The sequence below is a fragment of the Pollicipes pollicipes genome, unplaced genomic scaffold (genome assembly GCF_011947565.3).
Source record: "Pollicipes pollicipes isolate AB1234 unplaced genomic scaffold, Ppol_2.1 Scaffold_5724;HRSCAF=6776_pilon_pilon_pilon, whole genome shotgun sequence".
NCBI lineage: Eukaryota > Metazoa > Arthropoda > Thecostraca > Pollicipedomorpha > Pollicipedidae > Pollicipes > Pollicipes pollicipes.
The window spans coordinates 32,962,072-32,985,605 of record NW_023596746.1 but is presented as its reverse complement, the minus strand read 5'-3'; the positions used below and the strand labels follow the sequence as shown (position 1 = coordinate 32,985,605).

General features: G+C 58.4%; 1 protein-coding gene across 2 annotated transcripts in view; it reads left to right on the top strand.

Moving 5' to 3' along the window:
* Positions 1-23,534, top strand: part of LOC119102330 (semaphorin-2A) — a 97,522-nt gene that overhangs the window by 8,447 nt on the left and 65,541 nt on the right. The window contains exon 2 of one of the 2 annotated variants that reach the window (XM_037225699.1): positions 489-589. In XM_037225699.1, the coding sequence (XP_037081594.1) occupies positions 499-589 (91 nt within the window). In that variant the 5' untranslated portion in view covers positions 489-498. Of the gene's footprint in view, positions 1-488; positions 590-22,159; positions 22,182-23,534 lie in introns of those variants that run through there. The other variant, XM_037225697.1, reaches the window with a different exon arrangement.

Genomic DNA, 23,534 nt, shown 5'->3' with positions numbered 1-23,534 from the left:
TGACGAAGTCGATGCCCCTTTGTCCACGAGTTCCTTTCCAGCAGCTGTCGCCGATGGAATGGGTTATTCTTTCCTCTCTTTAGCAATCTGTTTTGCTTCCGGCGTCTGTCGCGCTGACGGCGGCGTACGCGCAGTTCCTCCGGTACTTCTACCAATGCGCCAAAGCTTATTTTAAACGTGCCGCTTTGTTAAAGGGAAAGATCATGACAATGCGACGTATTCTACTCCGCACCAGGTAAAACACTCGCATTATCTGGCAAAACTATGGTAGAAGGTCGCCTCCGCCCGAAGTGAAGTCGGTTACGGCGTCTCCGTTCCCCAGAAGCAGTGCCAGCGCGTCCGACAAGAAACCTTCAGACTTTCTGCATGCGATGTGGCTGAGAGGAATCTTCGCGTATTGAAGGTCCTTCGACAGCACCGCTGTAAACCCAAATCCCTTTGCAACCTACCGCCTGCGATTTAGTGACGGCTTTCTCCTTTCCCGACAGGAGCGGTGAGATGCCGTCGGCCGGCGTCGTCAGCGTGCTGGTGCTGGCCGGCCTACTGGCTCAGCTGGCCTGCTGTCTGGAGGACCTGCTGCTGGCTCCAGGTAAGCCCACATCTCCACATGTTGTCTACTGTCTGGAGGACCTGCTGCTGGCTCCAGGCAAGCCCACATATCCACATGTTGTCTGCTGTCTGGAGGACCTGCTGCCGGCTCCAGGTAAGCCCACATATCCACATGTTGTCTGCTGTCTGGAGGAGTTGCTGCCGGCACCGGGTAAGCCAATATCAACACAGCTGCATCACAATACGACATCAGCCGCTGTCTGTATGACCTGTTGTTGTCTCCAGGCAAGCTCACGCCTGCACCATTAGCTGCTGCCTTGAGGATTTGCTGCTGGCTACAAAGATCTCACATCTGACAGACACAATGCTCTGAAAATCTGCATCCTTTGCGGGCTTACATTTCTGCGCCAGGCACCGGCTCTGTCGAGCGGCAGCGAGAGATATTAGCATTACTTTAACATTACATTACATTGCTATTGGATTAGGCTCGCTCTTGGGCCTCCCCTTCCGGGTGCCGATCGACTGGGGCTTCGTGAGTGCCGGACTGTGTTGCGAGCCTCACAGCCGGTCTGAGCGCGTATTTTGCCGAGCTGGGTCGGCCTCTGCCCCGCGTCATCTCCCCCCCCCCCCCCCCGCCTCCATCCCAGCTGTTCCCACGGGGGGCCGCCTCTGCGTCCGAACACGTACCGAAAAACGTCGGCGGGTCGGCCGCCGGCGGCCCGCCCGGCCTCGTCACGTAGCGGGAAACGTCGCCGACTGCGAAATTTCATTACGGGGGATGCGAGTGCGAGCCTTTGAGCTGGAAATTGTTTCTAAGTTGGTCGATGTAATTCCGGGGTGCCAGGCGGCGATGCCGTCCGTAATTAGAAGGACTGGCGGGGCTGGAGCGCTGAGCCCCGCCTCGGCCCCCGGGACGCAGTCCGCGGTACGCCAGGGACAGGAAGAGAGGAGGACAGGCTGATCGCCAGGGATAGGGAGAGAGAGCGGAGGACAGGCTGACCGCCGGAGGCAGGGAGAGAGGAGGACAGGCTGACCACTGGAGACAGGGAGAAAGGAGGACAGGCTGACTACCAGAGATAGGGAGAAAGGAGGACAGGCTGACTACCGAAGACAGGGAGAAAGGAGGACAGGCTGACCGCCGGAGACAGGGGGAGAGGAGGACAGGCTGACTGCTGAGGACAGTCAGAGGAGGGCAGGCTGGCCGCTGATGGCAGGGAGAGAAGGACAGGCTGACTTCAGGGGACAGGGAGAGAGGAGAACGAGCTGATCGCTGGGAACATTGAGAGAGGAGGAGCCAAGAGGATTGGCTGACCACCTGGCGAACGTTTAAGTAATATTTCGATCGACAGCACAGCAGTAACGATAGCGAAAAGCATGCACTAAATGGATAGTTTGAGGAGGAGTTGTTGGAGTTGCGCAGCTGACGACTGAGTGAATGGAGAGATCGGAATACCAAAACGCAGAGAACAATTGCGGTTAAAGATCTGCGGACTGCGTATTTGGGGAAAATCACATGTTGTTTGGAAGACGATCTGCTCTGAATAAGTACAGCGGGAACGATACGGCTAAGTTGCGGTGCCACGCATAGTTATAGACCCATGGACGGAGACCATAGATAGCTGGTCTCGATGACGTGCGCCCAGGGGCAGAGGATCGAGTCAGAGGGCTGAGTGCACGCCTGAGCTGTTAGATAGCGTTACTAAGCAACCATCGGAGGTCGGGGATATTTAGGGGAAATGTCAATATGGATGGTGAGTCATGCACAAAGGAACCCCAGTCGCGTAATAGAGGATGGCCTGTATCTGACTCATCAATGAGGCCAATACTCGTTCAGAGAAGCGAGCGGGTCCTGAAGGAACAGATACGGGTTCGGTTAGTTGCTGTAGCAAAGGAACTCGCCAGCTCCCATCCAGGGACCAATGAAGAACAAGTTCGGCGAAAATGACTGCTTTGATCGTCGTCGGTTTATGGGATACATGAGTACCTAGGTCACGTTTTGATTAGTTTACTGAACGTCGGTCTTCAGCCAAACGGTCCGAGCAATTGATTGTCTACGGGCAGAAAAGATCAAACAAAATCGTGCTCTGTAAAGATCGGCACGCCTCCGAGAAAGTCAGCCTTCTAGTGCTGTAAATTCGGGCTCTTAAGCTCCGCATCATCATCAATTAATCTTCAGTCATCAATCACACCTTGTCACTGACAGCTTGAACACTGCATGCAAGATTACCTACCGTCGATAATTCCGTGATTTGTGTTTTTGATTATTTATATGCGCTCTTTCTACATGCCGTACTTTTGAATGGTGCAGTAGCTCACCAAAGAACAACTTTGTATATCTTGTCACCAATCGATAGACCTGTGCTGCCGGAAATATGATCTGAACCGGTCCGCCTCGAAAAGGATAGATTGCATGCTATCCCGGACGACGCAAGATTGCATGATCCTGTGAGCGATCCCTAGACTGTCGTTCCCTTATGTCGGAGAAAAATTTCCTTCCATTACTTCCCGGGTCGTTATGGTAACTTCGATTCGTTGATATTTGTGCCGGATGGCGCTTAGAAATAATTGTATCGAGTCGAATGTCGCAGTAATTTCATCGTTATTGCTTAAAATGATCATCTCGCTCACCCTTGCTCGCACGCCCCATATCGGGCTGTTGAGCCGACACTAGTCGTTTCAATAGTCCATCAATCCCTCAAGGGAGAAGGAGAAGTCATCGGGAATTGGAAAACGCAGAGGATGTGGGAGATGCTCCCGAATTGAAAACGGGAGAAAATAGGAAGGCTCGAGATCAAATGATGAGGCGGGAGGGCTATTTATGTCTAGCTATATTGAGAAGCACACGGCGACTACCAGAGGGTTGGAGGATAGGCTAACGGATGAAATGACGCAGAATGCAAAGAACAAAATAACGCGCGTGCAGCATAACAGTATACATCCTCATGTACAAATATGAGCGAAACGCAAAGCAACCGAAATGAGCGAGCGCAACTGGAAACGCAAACCAATTTTGCTGACATTCATCGCCTCTAAGACAAACGTGGCATCCGGAGAGGACGTTATAACCAGGATAAATGAGCCGCATATAGCCGGCCAAGAGCCCCCCGGCAAACGCCGTCAGTAAAAAAGGTGGCGGGTTGGGCTCGGGCGCGCCGGTGGCACCGTAATTAAGACTGGCTGTTTGTCACGTGGCATTGTACTGTCGGGCGGTGGACGCGATTATTCAATTACGTCGCAGCGGGCCGCCGCGCGGTGTCCGCGACGCATTTATTCAGTAGGTCACGTGACACGCGGGCGCAGATTACACGGCGGCGCCCCGCCGCGGAGGGCCGTGTCGCCGCGGTCACGTGGTGTAGTGACGCGGCCTGCGGCCCGTCCCGAGAGAGTAATCGGGAGACGCCGGGAGCGGCAGCGGCGATGCCGGTCTGCGCCGCTCCACGTGCCCCGGTGGTCCGAGGTCCGACGTCCTGTCTGGTTCCATGCGATCTGGTCACAGTGACTTGTGGTCTGGCGTGGGTGGATCAGGTTTGTGCCTGATCTGGGTACATCTGATTATAGTCTTCTCGTCTGGTCTCGTGTAGTGTGGGTAGGATGTATCTTATCTGAACTAGTCGGCGTCATGTCTGGTTTTGTGTGAGGTGACCAGAACGGTGTCGAACGGTTTCCGGCCGCCTCGGAGATATCCAGCGACCAGGAGGCGATGCCCGTCCTGTACCCGCCCACGCCTCAGTCGTAGACGGTATCTGCTCGGCGGCAGCGGCGACACCTCACCGGCGGCGCCGCTTTGTGAGGCGCCTCGCCGGCGGCCGGGCACGCACCTGGGCCGCGCGCGTCGTTTGTCTCCGCCGAGCGGCGCGCTGCCGTCCCCCAGACAATATCGCCACCATCCGTCTCGTGCCGCCGGGGACGCCGACGGGGACGGGCGTCGGGGCCTCGCGGCGGCGCTGCCGAACTCGGGGCGTCGGCTGCGTCGGTGCTGCGCTGCCCGAGCACGGCCGGCCAGTAAACAACGCCGTTTCAAGACGGATCGTGGCGAGCGGTAGCCTATCAGAGCAGCTTCCGTATCTAGGTGCGCGTGCCGATGAATAATGCAGACCAGATTGTTTTTTCCCGCGACGGTCCTTGTTGAATGAATTTATGGCCGCGGGGAGCGGCTCATAGATCCGAGTCAGCTCGAGCCGCCGCTCTTCCGAACGCTGCCGGCACGCGCGATCGGGCTGCGGCCGCGAGTTTTTCTCTGCGCGTGCTCATCGCTCCGGCAGTCGCCGGGATCGGGTCAAAGTCGTGGGACGACTGGGCCGGAAGGGAAACTTCCGACGCGGCGGTGTCAGGGAGTGCGCCGCACGTGACTGGACTGGGTCGCCGCGCTCAGCGCCCAGGCGGGATGCTGTTTTTGTTTGGGGCGGACGGAAGGCCTGTACGACGGCGGGTTGGCTGTGGGCTTGGTGAAGGTCGGTAGTTTCTGGATGCAGTGGGTACCCGCTGTTGTTCTGCAACGGACTGTGACCGCTGCGGAAGGCCATACGCCGGAGGATGGTAGACTACGGAGGACCTGGGCTTGACGCGTCTGGTCGTGCCGGGTCGGGTCGTGCCATGTTGTGACGTGTGGTGCTGTATCGTGTCATGTCGTGCTGTATAATTCCGATTAAGGTTTAATAAAAAATTATATTTTAGCATCGGAGCTCGAAAGTTATCACTTTAATATTTTTAGCCGGAAAAAGAGTTTTGATGAACTGCAACAATTTTGAAATATAATGCTCGAATCAGTACGGCGAATTCGAGCCGGACTCGACTCGGCTCGGCTCGGCTCGGCTCGGCTCGGCTCGGCTCGGCTCGGCTCGGCTCGGCTCGGCTCGGCTCGGCTCGGCTCGGCTCGGCTCGGCTCGGCTCGGCTCGGCTCGGCTCGGCTCGGCTCGGCTCGGCTCGGCTCGGCTCGGTTCGGCTCGGCTCGGCTCGACTCGGCTCGGCCCGGTTCGGCTCGGTTCGGCTCGGCTGAACAGGGAGGGGTAAGGAGAGGGCATGGATGCAGGAGCGCGGTGGCAGCGGGGGACGCTAATTTGTGGCTGCCGGCCTCCCCGGCCCGTTCATTTATCATGCCTTGTTTCGGCCCCTCCGCGGATGACTGACGATGCCGGCGGAACATGTGCTGCCGGCGCTGGGGGATTTGTACAGTCATCACGTGCTTGGGCTGCATGGGCCGAACTCGGGAGGCTGTGGGCATCTGAGGCTGAATAGCCCAATCGTCGCCCTGGCTATGTATCAAATACGGCCGACTTTTCATGCATTCGTTGTATCTGTTATCCAACTCTCTCTGGTCTCCCTGACGTTACGGCTGTCTGAGAAACCAACAAATTTCGGCCAGCTTGGAAGCGGTGTGGCGAGAGCGGTTGGGACGGCAGGTCGGCGTACCTAACCGGCACCATGCTGTTCTGTGTACATAAATCCAGTACATTTTGCGACCCTCGGTGCTTTGATTTCCAATAAATTAAGCGTTGTTTTGATAGCCTGTCTCGCCAGGTCATACATTTTCCGATGAAGCGATCGTTTCGTCGGCATTACATGTTTAATTCGCCTCGGCCGCTGGGCGCCGCCGGCCTGGGGCCGTCCTCGCCGGGCCTGCGCAGCGGGTCAGCCTACCTCCGAGGCCCCGAGGCGCAGCTGCCATCTAGCGGGCGATAGTGCAGTCGGAAAGTCGGACCGCGGGCTTTAACGGGAAGCGTTCGGTGCCAAGCACTTATCACCGGCGCAGAGCGCATCTCCACACGGCGACAGCCGGTCCGCTCCAGCCGGCCACCGCAGCCGCCGGGGCAAACACCTGATGATTGTCTTTTCCTCCGAAATGTCAACAACAAAGAGGAACGTTCGTTTAGCCACGCGCCTTGGTCTGGGCCAAGAGTCACCTGCCAAAATAATCGGCTGTTGACAGCGACCGTCAACAGACCTTTGAGAGCCCTTCGTGTCGATGTTGATGGCTGGGCTGTTGACCCCGGGTTTCTGGCAGCGTTTGATGTTTGACTTGCTGTGAGCAGGGATGGTGATGCGTTTGAAGAAGTCTTGGGGCTCTCATCGCCTGGTGATGAAGTACGCGGTTGAAAAGATGCCCGGGATGGTGATTAATCGGTGGATATGAAGCCAAAGAGCTTAGTTTGCTATGATCCAGTGCCTTTGTGTTTACGTGTTGTGTCATGAGTGTGTCCAAGCACAGCTGTTTGGACGCTCGGCCAATGCTTACTGCATGCACAGGTGCCAGTATCCCAGTCCCAGAAAGCATACAGCTGACCAGTGACTGCCAACACTCTGAGACCTGTGGAAACAGGCTTTGTTCATGCAGGTTATTCTGATGCATGTTTTACGTGGTGACATACTGAAAAGGTACAAGGCGGATTATTCGCATTTTTCCTATTTGCATTTATGTACATGTTGGTTCCATTACGGTGCAACTTGCCACAACTTCGACAGCGCTTACGCAAGCGGGTATCTCATTTGCTCCATCGTCTTCTGTGGCTCCAAGACGTTTTGCTCCCAATCCAATGGAACGGTCTTTCCCTGCATGGCAATGGAGTACCATGTAAGATGTATTATGAATTATTTACAGCTGGCAGCATCACGCGGGGGCACTTAAGCTCTTAACTTCAGGTGCAGCATGGTGGCTGAACACTTCGGTGTCACTAGAGAAATATGGACTGGAACCTGCCTTGAAAACCAGGCACCTACATTCGTATGCCATCGAGTCGTACGAACCTTAAATCCACTGGAGCTCTCGACGCGACTAGCCCGGACTCTGCGTCTGTCACCGTCAGGTCGTAGTCTGAATCGTCTGGCGCCTGAGACTACGACAGACTTCATGACCGTCACCTTAGACGGCAGCCTGAGTCCACCGGCAGCTCAAACTGCGACAGACTCGATGTCTGCCGCCGTCAGAGCGCAGTCTGAGTCTCCTGGCGGCTGGCCACCGCGCCGTCCATCTCCACCGAGAGCGACGCTCGGTGGCCGTCACTGCCATCCGGAAGTCAGCCTCCACTCGGGCCTCGCCCGCTGTCTGACCGGCCCCGCCGTCTGCGGCTGACGGGGGGCTGCCGCGGGGCCGGCTGTGCGGGACACGCCAGCGGTGCGGCGCGGACGTGCGGAACCGGGCGGCCGCCCGCCACGGCGCTGGCCGTGCTCGTGACGTCTGGGGCGCGTGACCGTGGAGGAGGTGTCACGCGCAGCAGCGGCAGCGTCGCAGCGTGGGCGCCAGATGACCGGGCGCCGGATGACAGGGCGCGGGATGACAGGACGACGGATGACAGAACGCCGGATGACAGAACGCCGGATAACAGGCCGCCGGATAACAGGCCGCCGGAGAACAGGCCGCCGGATGGCAGGGCGGCAGATGGCAGGGCGCCGGATGACAGGGCGCCGGATGGCAGGGCGCCAGATGGCAGGATGCCGGATGACGGGGCGCCGGATGACAGGACGCCGGATGACAGGGCGCCGGGTGGCAGGGCGCCGGATAACAGGCCGCCGGATGACATGGCGCCGGATGGCAGGGCCCCGGATAACAGGCCGCCGGATGACAGGGCGCCGGATGACAGGGCGCCGGATAACAGGCCGCCGGATGACAGGGCGCCGGATGGCAGGGCGCCGGATGGCAGGGCGCCGGATGACACGGCGCCCGATAACAGGGCGCAGAGCTGGCAGCCCGAATGCGCCGGGGTATTCGGGGACAGATGCCGGGTCGGTGATTACCGGTGCAGAGGTCAACGATGAACTTATCTGGATCAGGAGACTGACGTTACAAAATGCGTTTTAGTGTTGCCAGAATGCCGTGTAGGAAGCCTGTCATTGCTTGACGTTCAGCGCGTCCTGAAAGGTCAGCCGGTCGGCTTAGTCCAGATGATGAATCAGTTGCGTCGCCGTGGTAGTTACTGCAGGTCGGTCTTTTGTCTTCGTTGCGGTCTGTTTGGGCTCTCCAGGGCTCTGTACTCGCGGCGGGGCCTTGTTTCGAGATAAAGCGACGCCGATCGGCAATTACACGCGCTTACTGTAATTACGCGCGCTTATTGTCATCCCGATGTGGAGGCGGATTATGGGGCCTGGCCGCAACCGCGCCGCTTTGTCCATTATTTTGGGTCGATATGCCTGGCGAGCTATCGCCAGATTGCCTCCGCTCCCTGTGAGCAGAGGCGTACTGAGGTGGATGGGGGTGAAAAACGGCTGCCCAAGCATTGCACCTTGTCACTGATCACACACAAGCGACCTCAGCCATCCGTCAGGAAATGATCACCTCTGGCTGAAGTGAGTCCGCACTCCTGATACGGCGCCTGGGCGCGCCCCTGTCCAGACACCGTCTCCCGGAGCGGCTGCGGTGGCGTGTGACGCCAGCATCGACTGACAATGGTCGTTGCCGACCGCTGGTGTCCGCCTTCGAATGGCACATGCACGCGGCGGGACGATCTGCAGCGGCCCACGAGGTTGCCACTGCCCGCTGCCCGGCGCCCCGTGAGGCCCACGAGGGGCTGCCCGCTGCCCGGCGCCCTGTGAGACCCACAAGGGGCTGCCCGCTGCCCGTCGCCCTGCGCCGCCCGCGAGTTTCGCCCTCGTCTGGCTGCTCTGCTGCACTGCAAACGCCGCCGGCGCGACCGAAGACGAACTTGGCGCAGGCGTCTAAGCGCCGCTGTTTGCTCGCGCTAACGAGACATCCAGACAGCTGATGAAGAAGCTCGTCTGATTGAAATCTGCGACAGAAAATATTCCATTTGACGATAATTTCCACTTGTTAAGATAAGCGACGCGCGTCGCAATCAGTCGCGGCAGCGATGCGACACGCGATCGCAGCGAGGCGGAGAAGCGACGTCCGTCCGCTCAGTCCGTGCTGAAAAACCTCGTTCATCCCCGCTCACGGGACGGCAGCCGAGCGCACGTCCGCCGGCCGGCAGCCGAGCGCGCCGAGCGCCGGCAGCGTCGGCCTCCGCAATACCGGCGATTTGTACGTCTTTGTGAGCGCGCCGGCTTGGGAGGCCCGTGCAGCACGTGCTAATTGCGCCCCAGGGTGACAGTCATCGGTCTGGCGCCGGCGGGTGCGGCGCCGGCGGCGCGAGCGGCGCTGCATGCACAGCCATGGCTTGCGAGCGAGCATTCGTCACGGCCCCTCTGCTGCTGGGGAGCCGGACATGTACGCTGCTGTATCTGCGGCGTCTCTGGCGCGCCCCACACCGCACCGGCCCCGCTCCGCTGCTTGGCCATGTTTTACGCGTCGGGGAGTACAACAGATTGAGGGCTTTGTGTTGCATACAGGATGGCCGTGCAATATGCAAGCTATCGTTGCAAGGGGCAGCTCACGATACCCAGGAAAGAATGGATGACTGCCCGCTTCCTTTTGTTATAGTCGTTATTTCACTTGGGGCAAGGCGTTGGAGCGATCTTTGATATGGGGCTTATTAGGTGTATGTGCATACAAGACGTGTAACATAACACAAGAGGGCTGCTCTCGGGTACCGATTGACAAGATCACTTGCACATGCAATACCAAAATACGTGACAGCAGAGTATCGGTCAGGCGTCTGCCGCTTGTCCCACCGAGGGGGCTGCCCTATTCTCCGCCATTCTTGCATTATGCATCGGTGTCGTGACAGGCCATTTCAATGCACGTGGTGTGCCGCCAACCCTCCCTCGAGTTCGGGTCATTTATCTACTTGGCGTGAACGGTGTGAACTGAGACAAACTTTTCGTTCTAAATAGATAAAAATTGGCATCACGTACCGCCGCGACGGTTTGGACAAATTGACCGCACAGCCTGTCTCCCTCACAGAAAAGGCGCGGGCGGCGACTTTATCCGCGGGAGGCGGCTTAAACTGCCAGACGACGCCGACACAAAGGCTTCCTACGGCTCTTTGATTCTCCGAAGTCTGTAGATTTTTGCGACAAAGTTCGCCACAAACCCCCCCGTCTCCGCTAGGTTTTTGAAGTTGGGAGCCGGAAGCAGCGATGGGATCAGTCACTTCCGGCGTTCTGCGCGATGCCGCGGCTGAGACGCATCGTCCGGATGCGGCGGCGGAATCTCCATCAAATATCTTCATCTTTTTTCTGAGTGGCCGATCGGAAAAACAGGCGGATGGCTGAGGCCCGCCGGAGGCCTCGGCGCCGAGCGGGTCCCGCCCGTCTGCGCGTGATTACCAAGGGCCGTTATCCGAAGCCGCCCGGGACGCGGATCGGGGGCAGTTGCCGTCGCGTGCTGGGGCGCGGGGCATTGTTCGGAGGCGACTGCTGCCTAACGGTGGCGACCATCGATTCGAATTATGCAAACGGCCCGGGCAGCCGGCTTGAACGGAACGCGAACGGTGCCCAGCCGTCGGCGCCCGGTGCGTGCTCATGGAGCGGTTGGCAGGTCGGAGGAGCGGGCGTCGAGGTCATGTCACCCCGCCGTGGGGAGCGCAAGGGTGGCCTCCGGCCCGCAGGCTGCTAATGGCCGGCTGCTGCCGCTGGTCGGCTCCAGACTTGATGTCGTTAGCGGTGAGCGGGGTCAGTGAGCCAGAGGCCCCACGCGCAGGATGAATGCGGCCACGTGACGCGTGTCGTTGGAGCGCATCCGACGGTAGGTCGCAGTCAAGTGAGTTCGATTCTTCAGTCGCGCATGAACTGGCTGACCTGTACAGGTGACCGGTTTTACACCCGGCGAGGGACGCAGCCGGGCGCACCTCGGGTAGCCTGCGCTCGGTGAGATTGCATTGGCCTATCCCTGGCCGAGCTGAGCCGCACAGGTGGTGTCATTCTTCCAAGTGCGTTACTGAAGCGCCCGGCTGGCATCGTTTCCATCTGTATATCCCAGGGAGTGGTGCGTTTAAAACGCTTTAAACACTGCCGTCAGAGCTTCGGCTATCATTTAATCAGAGCACGCTGACGCTGACTAACCTCGAAAAGAACCGGCGCCAAACAATAAACGCATCAACCGTCCGAGCCGCTGATGACCCCAGCCCAGCTACGAACTCCAGCCACGAGCCCCAGCCATCACCCCAGCCCAGCCACGAACTCAAGCCACGAACCACAGCCATCATCCCCAGCCCAGCCACGAACTCAAGCTATGAACCCCAGCCATCATCCCCAGGCCCATCCACGAGCCACAGCCACAAACCCCAGCCCCAGCCATGAACCCCAGCCCAGTCACGAACTTGAGCCACGAACTCCAGCCATCATCCCCAGGTCTAGCCGTGAATCTCAGCCACGAGCTCCAGTCACAAACTCCAGTCCCAGCCACGAGCCCGAGCTCGTACGCAACCCCTCTCTGCACCTCCTTGCCACGTGCCGACCGTGCCCTGCGGGCGCCGTCGCCGGTCCCAACGGACGTGCGACGATGAGTCGCTTCACTTAACTCGCTCACGTCCCCGTGGCGTGCGATGCCGTGGCGGAGGCCTCGGCGCCTCCGCCGGCCGCCCCGCTCCCACCGGCACGTACGCGACGCGGCGGCTTGTTATTCGCCGGGCGTCCACCTGAAATAAGCCCCGCCAGCGCCGCCGCATAAATCGCCGGCGCCGACGATCGGCGCGACATCGAAAATCAGCTGGCGGCGGCGGCGACGGCGACGACTGATTGGAGCCGCGCCGCGCCTCCGCTGCCGCCGCCGCCGCCGCCTGCCTGCCGACGCGGGGTGCGACAGCCCGCGAACTGGTCGCGGCAGCTCAGAAAAAGCAGCGCGGACGCCGAGCCGAAGGTTTGGAGATGGACCGTAGTTCTGCGGGCCTGCGGAAATGGACATTGGGGACGGGCTTTGTTCCTCGTGGTCGTGGCCCGCTGCCGCGTCCAGGTGCCTGTTGCAAAGCCGATTACGCTGAGGGAAAAGTAAAGCAGGCATGCACTTTGCTTTTCAAATGGTTCTTGGTTTTTTGGTATCCGACAGTCCCCTGCCAACTTCAGAGACACTCCACAATAACGCAACTGTGTAGGTGTGGTCTTGGAGACAAGACTGAAAAATCGCTGCGAACAGAAATGAAATCTGGCTTCAATTCCGCGTCCGTGCTCCAGAGATGCCGTGGGTAGTATATAAGCCAAGGCGATGCCGGACTGCAGACTGCGGAGCCCGAAGAAAAACATTGGCATCAGGCGGCAGCGGTTCAGCATCACAGCAGAGAGTGCCAGCCACCGCCGTGCCGTCGTGGGGTTACGACCCTGTTTTTTCGCGCGCTGCTGTCGGTGCTGACCGCGGCAGTAGACAGCAGCGCCCACCACGGCTGACCTCGCTCGCGCCGGCCCAGCGCGGCTGACACGGGAAGCGTGCTTGGCTGCCTCTCTCCCGGCGGCCGAGATCGCCACCGCTTCCCAGCGGCGTGGCGCCTGATTCGGCCGGGTTAAAAAACACCGATCCTCTCAGCATGCAAATGCCCCAATCCCGCGGATGGCGGGTCTCATCTGTTTACTAGTTGGGCCTGGCCGTGCCGGGCGCTCACTGTTTTCGCCGCGCTCTCCTCCATATAACCTTGATAGCCTCATAGAGGCTTCGATCGCCCCCGGCAAATCCTCATCCCCGGTGAAATTGAAATGGAGGGGTGCCGGGCCGACGCCGGCGTCTCCCTCCGCCGCGACGCCGCCCGCGGCAGATCTTATTCAGACCATTGCATCTAATTTCCCAGCCGATTGTGCTATCTCACCACCAATCATCGGAGATCGGGACCGTTTTGAAGTTTTAATGAGAAGTCAGGTCCCAGGCGGTGCAAAGCGCACGGCTTAAGCCGGCGGCTAAACCTCGCTTTGCGCTTCCTACCCTCGCGTCGCCGCGCGCAGGAGAAATGTTTTCCTTCGGCGGTCCTCCCCGTCCAGAGGTCGCTGCGTTTGGGATCGCCGGCGACGTCGGGCGGCACCTGAGTGACAGGCACGACCGGCGGCGTTCGCGGCGCACGCCGCGCCGTACCGTTACGCCCGGCTGTTTACAAATCCGACGCGTCCGCGTCCGGTGCTTGGGACGGGCGGGGCGCGCCGGCCGGCCAGCGCCTTGATGGCCCTCAGCCGGCCGCGGCCGCCGCGGCAGGGTACTTGAGCGGCGCCGCCGTCACGACGGCCCGCTCGCAGGTCGCGGCGAGGCCGGTGCGTGCGCGCGCGTCACGGCGCTCGTGCACGCGCAGCCGGCCGGGTTTGAGTGCTGTGGACCGCCGGGACGAGGGCGTGCGCCGCGCCCGCAGACGGATGGCGCTCGACCGGGGCCTGGCGGCCGGCATTGTTCGGAGGCTTTGTGGGGTCGGGTTGTCCGTCACGGCGTGGACACAATCGTGCACACGGTCATTCTAGCGAGGGTCATTCTTTTGTGCGGCTGTTGCCAACAGTATCGAATCGAATGCTCGAATGGGGCAGTCACAAATGACAGCGGCCGAGGAAGGGAAAAGGATAAAAAAGTATGAAAAAAGCACTGTTATTCGTCAGTTCATGCAACCGGCGGGTAGGTGTTGAGGACACGGTGTTCATTTTTTAGATGTACCATGTTGACCCATGGCACCGAAAGCAGATCGTTAGGTATTCCGGAATTATGAGCGGAAGTTTTGCTCTATTGGCGAGAGAGGGAGGCGTATCTCGGCTCTCTCTCGATGCATCCTGGCCACTTCAAAGTGGAGTTTAACACGCGATCGGTTGGGGGTCAGTTTGACATGCGAAGATTTTTACGTAACAATTTTCGAATGGCGTCACGTAGTCGCGCCAAATGTGGCGTAGTTGTAGGCAATTGATTAGCGGGTCGTTTGGAATGAAACAAATTGTGTTTCCCTTGTAAGTTCTCTGACCTATGGCAGCTCGTAGTTAAGTCGTTGTCGTCAGCAAAGGCAATTTGTAGGGAATTGTTAAAAGTGATGCAACAACGTAGTGTTAGACGAGGCCATACATCTCTGAGATAGTTCGGAAGTGATAAAACAATTAAATTTGGCATTGCAGCAAATTCCATTGATCTAGTGTCAAGTACAAATGTCAAGCCGAAGTTAAAACTAACGTGATGTTTTACTGGAGAGTTTGCCTTGTGCGGTAGTTTCTGAGGCTCATTTGAAACTTTCAATAAGAGGTACTGTAACAGACATCTTTCATAAATTTGTTTAAAGTCAGAGTAGTTAATTGGCCTGAAATGACCTGGATTAACCTTTTGTTCTTTCGGAACGTGCCGCCTTGCATAAACCTTGGCGTTTATTCAGATTCAAAGCTTAAGACGATCTCGTAGATTTTTGGTCATAGTGTGGCCCTAAAAAGGCCAAACAAGATCACTGATCCAAAATAAACACCAGTGACATTTTGCTAAGAACAGATTCGAGGCAAGGCGGTTGCGCGACGAGTTCGGGGCACTTTCGACGCTTGTCTTGAGCTTGACCTTGTGTGACCTTATTTGAAACCTAATTTTTTAGTTGATGAACCTGTAATTTTAACACAAGTGAGCTTATATACAGACCAACCCACCCTGTAAATTTGGTGTCTTCAGGCCCTTTAGTTATTGAGATCTTAGGAGTCAGATTGGCCCCCAGCGAGCGTAGGCTGTTCAGCCGGTCGTCCGGGCGCGTGTTAAACCCCAAATCGTAAAATGACAACGAAACGCAACAAACGCCGTCTTTTTGAGGAGATTTCGTCCTTTGCACCGGGCTGAACTTTAGCCAACTCCGCCGCTGCTGCGCGCTGTAAGTAATGCATGCCGTTGGGCGCGCTAACGCGGCGCGCCGGCGCCGCCTCATCGGAGTCGTCCCCGGGCCCGAGCCGCGCGATTGGCAAACTTCGGTGCCCAATCTTTAATTTGCGACGTAGCTCGGTGGGCGGTGATCAGAACTTGCCACGCGACGGTGTGTCCGCCGGGAGGCGGCGCTCGTCGGCCCCCCTCCGGCAGACTGCCCCCCCCCCCCCCCCGCCTTCCCCGAGGTGACGCGTCTCGGACCGACGCCGACCAATCTCGGCCGACGCTGGTCTGATCTCCCCGCCACGCGTGGAACTGCCGCGGGACCACCTGTGAGCTCAGGGCAGTATTGTACCACACAATACTGTCAGGGTAGTTTATGTTACAATGGAATCGGCTAGCTGAGGTAAACAAGACAAACAAATGCTTGATGAGAATGCTTCATATTTGAAGCCACTTATAGCCATCGGTATACTTTTAAGTGAAAAAAGACTGCTCTAGACAACAAAATTTACCATTTTAGCGAACTTCACAAACGCAAGATGCTTCCTGGTATTCACATACTCAGTTATGACGTTACTCTTAAGTTATTCACTTACAAGCATCATTTCCGTTATAACTAGCAAGTGAAGGAACTATGTCCAGCTTCTTATATTACGTAGCACAAAATGCGTTTCGTGATTGAAGCTTGCTCAGCCTGCTCAACATTGTTTGCGAGCCAGTTAGCGTACACTTTACTTGTAAATCGCGCTGACGGACGCCAGATCTGAACAGCTGAAGGGTAGCATTCTTCCTAACCTTGAACGCCGCCGCCGTGGGGTGGCATAATTTGAATGATGTTGCTTAGGCGACATGCATGTCTGAATGACCTTCAGTCTGCACCCAAAAGAATCTGCACACCGTCTCGGGCGTGTAGCTCAGGAACTAAAGGCCTCAAGAAGGGCAGGGCTGTCCACTGCACAGGAACTAAAGGCCTCAAGAAGGGCAGGGCTGTCCACTGCACCAAATGATCTTGAAAATGTCCATTTCAGCCCAAAACCCCACACAAACGTGAAACACTCCCTTGAAGAGGATATTTCCCGTCATGCAATGACGCTAGAAAGTGTATTATAATTGACAAAAAACGAGCCGATTATTGTAATAACGAAACGCGGTGAATGTGTGAAAAGATGTGGTCATTGACAGTCTTTTGATGATAGTGGCCTCAAGTTTTGAGCGTGGGGGAGGGAAGGGGTCAAACTGTACGTTACCTTAGTATCACATTCAATTTTACGGATATCCCCCTATCAGCTGATTCCCTTAAATCGTGAGCGTGAGCTGTCCGATGAGCTATATCTTCTTACTGGTCTTATGTGCCCCTTACCTCTGGCTCGATAGTAGGGGGAATAGGGTGGGTCGTAAAAGTAGTATCAACATAATTTATTCCAAATCTATGCAATAGACGACTGTTTCGAGTCACTCAACTGAGCTGACGCATAGCAGCTCCCTTTACCTGTCAGTGTTCCTCACTTCCGACCGCATACGTGCGGCTGTCCTGGGGCAAGCGCGACAAAGGTGTGCGTTGCATATCGGTGAAAGCTAAAGCGATCGGTGTAAAGGTGTGTATATGTGTGGCTTACGGTATAATTAGATCAACCTGAATGTTATACTGAGTGGTATTGGAAGTGGATCTGTCGTCTATGCTGCAAAATATTTGACGTGGACTTCCCAAGGATTTCCAGGCGACGCGATATCGGGCAGTACATGCTGTATCAGCTGTGCATGGGGCATGTTGCATCAGTGATACTGTGTATTTCATTGTCTGACTTAATGCTAATGACTGACTGCCATGACTTATTGTCATCCAAAAACAAGTCGACAGTTACATTACTGATGTCAAAAGAGTAAAACTGTGTCATGTCGCAATCACGACAAATTATGAAAAAACACAAACGCACTGCGCATTTGTTCCGTTTGTCGTAACGTGCCCAGTCTCCTTGCGATGCAACTTTCTGTATGACAACGATAACATAAGTGCAACTTCCCTTATCATGTGACGCAATTTACTCCAGGGTAGGGTAAGTTATTTCATTTGAAAGGATGTCATTCAGAAGTCATTTGACAAACAACGACAAGGTCCCCTTCAAAATTTAACTGCTAGATATAAAGCTGAGGGTTATAGTTATCTGCAGACATAAAAATCGTAGTCCTGTCCTAAGTAGTTACAGCAGGAGGAAGCTCAGGATTGAAACTGATACAACTCTCCCTACTCCCCGCTATTGCAGAAAGCCGTGCCTGCAGGAGGCAACGTGTCGCATTATGTTAAAAGACAGGTATCGATTGAAACGGCCCATTTTCCATGACATAACTAGCAACAATAACAACAGTAGCCATTAGCAGGTGTCAGCAGAGGCTCGCCCCACTCTGCACAAGAATGCCCGGAAGTGGCACCTGGAAGCCGCGTCGGTGCACCCGTCCGGCGCCTGAGTAACGGGCCGCATATCCGTGCGTTTTGTTTGTGTCCCCCGCGCATCTGTTTGTGTAATGTGTCGGACCCGAGATGGGCCGGATTAGCCGCGATGGAGTGGCTTGTCGCGCTCGACAGCGGGCCATTTGCACGAGCGCGCGTGGCCCGCTCGCCTGTCGTGTCCGCTACATGGGGCTGCGATGGTCGGCGGTCGGCCGGTGGTGTTTCGATCCGCAGCCGGCGGTGGGCCGGCGGTGTTTCGATCCGCAGCCGCTGGTCGGCCGGCGGTGTTTCGATCCTCAGCCGCTGGTCGGCCGGCGGTGTTGCGATCCGCAGCCGGCGGTCGGTCGGCGGTGTTTCGATCTGCAGCCGGTGGTCAGCCGGCGGTGTTGCGATCCGCAGCCGGCGGTCGGTCGGCGGTGTTTCGATCTGCAGCCGGCGGTGGGCTGGTGGTGTTTCGATCCGCAGCTGGCGGTCTTCTGGTCATAACCGGAAGAGTTGAAGTCTCCAGCTGACGAATGTCAGTCAGTGGTTACTGGTAGACCTGATAGATAGATAGATAGACTGATGAGGAATATTTACACGTGCCTTACGCGCGCGGTATATTTCCTTTTCGTACAAACATGTCGCATCGTCGGATCAAACACGCATTTGGGCCGTAAGTCCGTTGTTATTCCGCATTCAAGATAATTGCATGCTCGCTAGGCCATTAAATTCCTGACGTGGGTGGTCCTCTGAATGGCGCATGATGCACGCGGGAACGGGCAGCTAACTACCCTCGTCCTCCTTAGGCATGAATCACGTTTACCTTGCAACGATGAGCATGATTACACTACTCCGCATCCGCTCGCCAGCCATATTTGATTTTCACGTAAGACTGCGTGTTCTCCAGGACCTCTTCTTTTCGGCTATCACTGCTTACCTTTTGACTAAGTCGTGGCGTCTGCAGCCCGGCAATCTACTTTTTGTTCGCATTTTTCTCTCTCCTCTTTCCGCGTTGTTTTTCTTCGTGCTCACATTGGGTACCGTTCCGGCTATAGATTGCCGATTGTTCGGAAAGAGTTGTTGGCATTAGTGATGGCGGCTATATGGGCACCATTGTGCCCATCAGCTGTGTAAACTCGGCAGAGCCGGGCCTCCTCCCGGGAGCGTCAGCAGAGCCTCCAGCTGCGCCCACCCCACTCGGGCGTCTCAGTCTCCCAGCCAGCTCCGCATGGGGACCGGGTCTGGCGGCTCTGCCTGAGAGTGGGTTACAGGCTCTGTCTAGCTGGACGGGCGGCTTACAATGGTGGTGGCTCAGACACAGCCGCAGGGTAGTAACGTCTCAGACACAGCCATGGTGCGGTAACGTTTCAGACAAAACCGTGGTAAGTAACGCCTCAGGCCCAGCCGCGGTGCAGTATCTCAGATACAGCCGTGGTGCGGTAACGCCTCAGACACAGCCGTGTTGCAGTAGGGTCTGAGAGACAACCGTGGTGCAGTAAGGTCTCAGACACAGCCATGGCGCAGCAACGTCTCAGACACAGCCATGGCGCAGTAACGCCTCAGACACAGCCGTGGTGCAGTAGGGTCTCAGACACAGCCGTGGTACAGTAACGTCTCAGCATGCGTCCAGAGGGCGCAGCCGTACAGGGATAGGGTCAAAGCCGGCTGTCATTCTGCCGTCAACGTACCGCCTTCATCTCTTTGGCGCCCTGCCACTACGCCTCCATCATCGCCCTACTGCCCCATTTGCGGGGCTGCTGTCACGTGCTGTCATCGGGCGGCCAACAAGTGGGCTGCAGACCAGGCCAGGCCAGCCCAGACCAGACCAGACCACGCCTGGCCGGGCCGCCGATGACGAACGCGGCCGGGCGGCGCTGACGGATCTGCACGGGCGCGCGTTATGCACCTCCGAGCGGCCGCCGTCTCATTTGGCCTGATTTAACGCGCCTTCCCGATGATGGACGCGCCGGGTCTGAATGCGCCGCCGGGATTTGTAGTCGCGGCTGGCCGAAATCGGGCCCGGCCGGCGTGATGCTCCAACGGCAGGCCGCACGGCTCAGCCGCCTGCGAATGACCCACGCCGGCGACCTCGCGCATAAAGCGTTTGGTCGTTGGGTGGATCGTTTCGCATGCAAACGTTCTTCACAAATGTTCGGGAGCTTGATCGTTTTCATGTCGTAATGCTGTCTGCATTCGGGCCTGATGAGCTTTCGCTCGCTCATGAGTGTGTGGATCCGGTCGGGTGCTAGTTTATGTATGATGATAGGGGCAAAAGTATGACGCTCCGAGGCTTGTGCGATACAGACATGTTTTATGACGGTGGGATTGTCATGCAGTTCGGGGGGTGCAAGGTTTTGCAGCCATTTGCACTGTTTGCGAAAATCGGCGGCGCCATTGCGGTCCGTCCGAGCTAAATGTAAAGATGCATCATACGCCATGACTTGGACACTGCGATCATTGTCGAGCGTGGTTCCTGAAATAACGTTCTTTTCAAATCGCGTACAATGCTTCCAAGCACACATCGCAGCAGAAAGCATTCACGCCGATCCGACCGTGTTGTGGAGGCCTCATCTCGTGCCAACCTCGCTGAACTCGACCGCGATTGACCGCGACGGCGCCCCCCTCCCCATTCGATTACCGCCCCCTCTCATTAACGTTTCAGCCGGGCCGTATCTCATGGTGGGGAACGAACGGCATACATTAGCTGCAGCCCGCGCCCGGCTGGTGCTGCTGAGGCGGGCGGCGCGGCGGCCGTCCGATCGCCGTAAATAATACGAGCTGCAAAACGCTGAGCCGGCGGACGTTGGTACAGGTGTCAGCCTGCGGGCGTCGGTGCGGCGGTCCGACCGTGGTGTCAGCCTGCGGGCGTCGGTACAGGTGTCGACCTGCGGGCGTCGGTGCGGCGGTCCGACCGTGGTGTCAGCCTGCGGGCGTCGGTGCGGCGGCCCGACCGTGGTGTCAGCCGGCGGGCGTCGGTGCGGCGGTCCGACCGTGGTTCAGCCTGCGGGCGTCGGTGCGGCGGCCCGACCGTGGTGTCAGCCGGCGGGCGTCGGTGCGGCGGTCCAACCGTGGTGTCAGCCGGCGGGCGTCGGTGCGGCGGCCCAACTGTGGTGTTAGCTGGCGGGCGTCGGTGCGGTGGCCCAACCGTGGTGTCAGCCGGCGGGCGTCGGTACAGCGGCCCAACCATGGTGTCCGCCTGCGGGCGTCGGTGCGGCGGCCCGAACGTGGTGTCAGCCGGCGGGCGTCGGTGCGGCGGCCCAAGCGTGGTGTCAGCCGGCGGGCGGCGGTACAGCGGCCCGACCGTGGTGTCAGCCTGCGGGCGTCGGTACAGGTGTCAGCCTGCGGGCGTCGGTACAGCGGCCCAACCATGGTGTCAGCCTGCGGGCGTCGGTGCGGCGGCCCAACCGTGTTGTCGGCCTGCGGGCGTCGGTGCGGCAGTCCGACCGTGGTGTTAGCAGGAGCGTGGTATACATGTCCGACCGCTCAAGCCTCCACCGGTGACCGGCGAGAAAGTCCTCAGCCATCGCGGAGTGACCCGTGAGGATGCCCCGAGCGGCCCCTAGTGACATCTGAGCGTGCCCCAAGCCGCCGCTGGGTGGCCTGTTAGCGGGCTTCGAGCGGCCACCGCCGGCTGCCGCCGCTGCGTCCGCGCGGGACGGCTTCATTTGTCTCCCCTGCTAGCCGATCGTATCGTCGGCCAACGGCCGGGAAAACAAGTCGGCGCGCCGCGCAGATCGAACCCCCGCCGAGCGGAGGAGGTGCCGGCCCTCGCACCTGTGACGTCACAGGCTGCGGGGAGCGGCTGCCTGTTCTCTGGATCGTCCGTCCAGTAGGCTGGACGGAAGCAGCCAGGTAGCGAGCTGGTCGGTCTCCAGCGCTAGATTGGGGCTGTTGTCGCACCGCGGGGTTACAGCCCCCAGATTGTTCCGCCGGTGTTGGGCCCACCTGCCCGACCTCGTCCCCTTCACCGGTCGCGGTAAATGGTGCCGTGATTGGCTTTGTCAGCGGCACCGGCCAGCATCCGGCCCTGCGAAGCGGTGAAGCGAAACGGATCGAAATTTGTATGCCCGAATGATTTGAAATGCGGGTTTTTTGGCGCGGCCGGAGGGCATTGGCAGCGTTTTTGTGAAAGGATAAGTCTCGAGGCGTTTTTAGCATCGTGTCCTCTCGCATGGCGCCTGCTGTGATGATGGCCGCCGCGATGGTGTTTTTGCAGCCATCCAAAAACACAACTGAGATATCCGGCCGTCTGATTCACTGCCCGACTGTTAATTTGAGCCGTTCCCTATCTGCCATCTCCGCGGGCCGCATTAAAAACAGTGCTACCCGCGCACTTATTCGCTCGCCTCCGCACAGTGCACGAGTCGATCAGCCGCAATTACCCTGTGTTGGCGCGGAAAAACACGCCCCGCTTTTTACGGTGCCGGCTTCCCATAGCTCGCAGCAGGGCCGGCGCACCAGGGGCGTACCGGCCGACACCTGAGCAAGGCGACCGTAGCGCCCCTGGCGGCGCGGCGACTAAACTGGCCGGCAGCGGCCTCGGCCGCAGAGACGATGCGGAGCTGGCAGTCAGTTGTGCTCGCGCGGCGTGGGTGGGAGGTACGCGTGGAGTGTGTGGTGTTCCGCGTCGTGCGTTTCGGCTGGCTCTGCGATGCGGACGGGACCTGAGGGAGTGGCCGACCCGTGGCACTGGTGGGGCTGGGGCGTGGTAACGGCAATCCCGTGGCGGGCGTCCGGAATGGCGAATCGCCAGCGGCGTTGGGCTTCGAGAACTAAACCTTCCGCCGACGAGCGTTGGGCGGTGTGACAGCCGCCAGTCCTTGCATGTGTTCCGTGACGGCCCCGTTCCGATTGCTGCGACCTCTTTCTCCGCTGGCTATATTTCGGCCGCGCCAAGGCAAAACATTTTCCACACACACGCGCGCGTTTAAGTACTGACGTGGTTTTGCCTTCCCGGGGCAGATGTGTTGCCATCACATATTTGCGTGATCGCACTGGTCCACGGACCTAATCCCTGTCGGCCGTTGCAAGCATGGCGTGGTAGTTGTGCTGCGGATGACGTCATAGCGCCGCCAGCTGACCGGCACGGCAGCGAGGCCACGCTCGCTCTCTCGGAGCCAGTCCTCATTCCAGCGGCGCCGATAACAAATTGCCGCTCTAATCTTGAAAGCGGCCACCGCGCTTTGTCATAAATTATCGCTTGACCAATCAGTACCTGGCGACGTGCTGGGAAAACCAACCGGTTTGCTCTGCGTTGGTCAGGCTTGAGATCGACGCTAATGGTCGGCCATTCGTCATGATCGGACGGCCTCGATGGGCCGGTCTTGACGCTGGGTGGCCCTCTCCGCCGCGTCACTGACGTCACTGACAGGGCCGTCTCGACGCTGGGTGGCTCCCTGGCCGCGTCACTAACGTCGCTGACAGGGCCGTCTCGACGCTGGGTGGCCCCCTCCGCCGCGTCACTGACGTCGCTGACAAGCCGGTCTCCACGCTGGGTGGCCTCCTGGCCGCGTCACTGACATCACTAACAGACCGGTCTCGACGCTGGGTGGCCTCTCCACCGCGTCACTGACGTCGCTGACAAGCCGGTCTCGACGCTGGGTGGCCCCCTGGTCGCGTCACTGACATCACTAACAGACCGGTCTCGACGCTGGATGGGCCCCTGGCCCCGTCACTGACATCACTAACAGACCGGTCTCGACGCTGGGTCCTCTGGCGCGCCGCTAGCGTCGCAGCGAGCACGATTTCGCGGGAGTCGATGGCACTGCGGGGTCGGTGGTGGCGTAGCATTCGACGCATCGGAGTCAAGGGTAGCGACTTTGTCTCGCACATCGCTGGCTTCAGTGCGGCCCGGAGCGCTCGCGACGACTCTGGGGCCGTCGCCGGGACGTTGGCTGCCTCCGTCGTCGCGGCCGTCGGCAGCGTGTGCGGCACCATCGACTACAAAGGTGA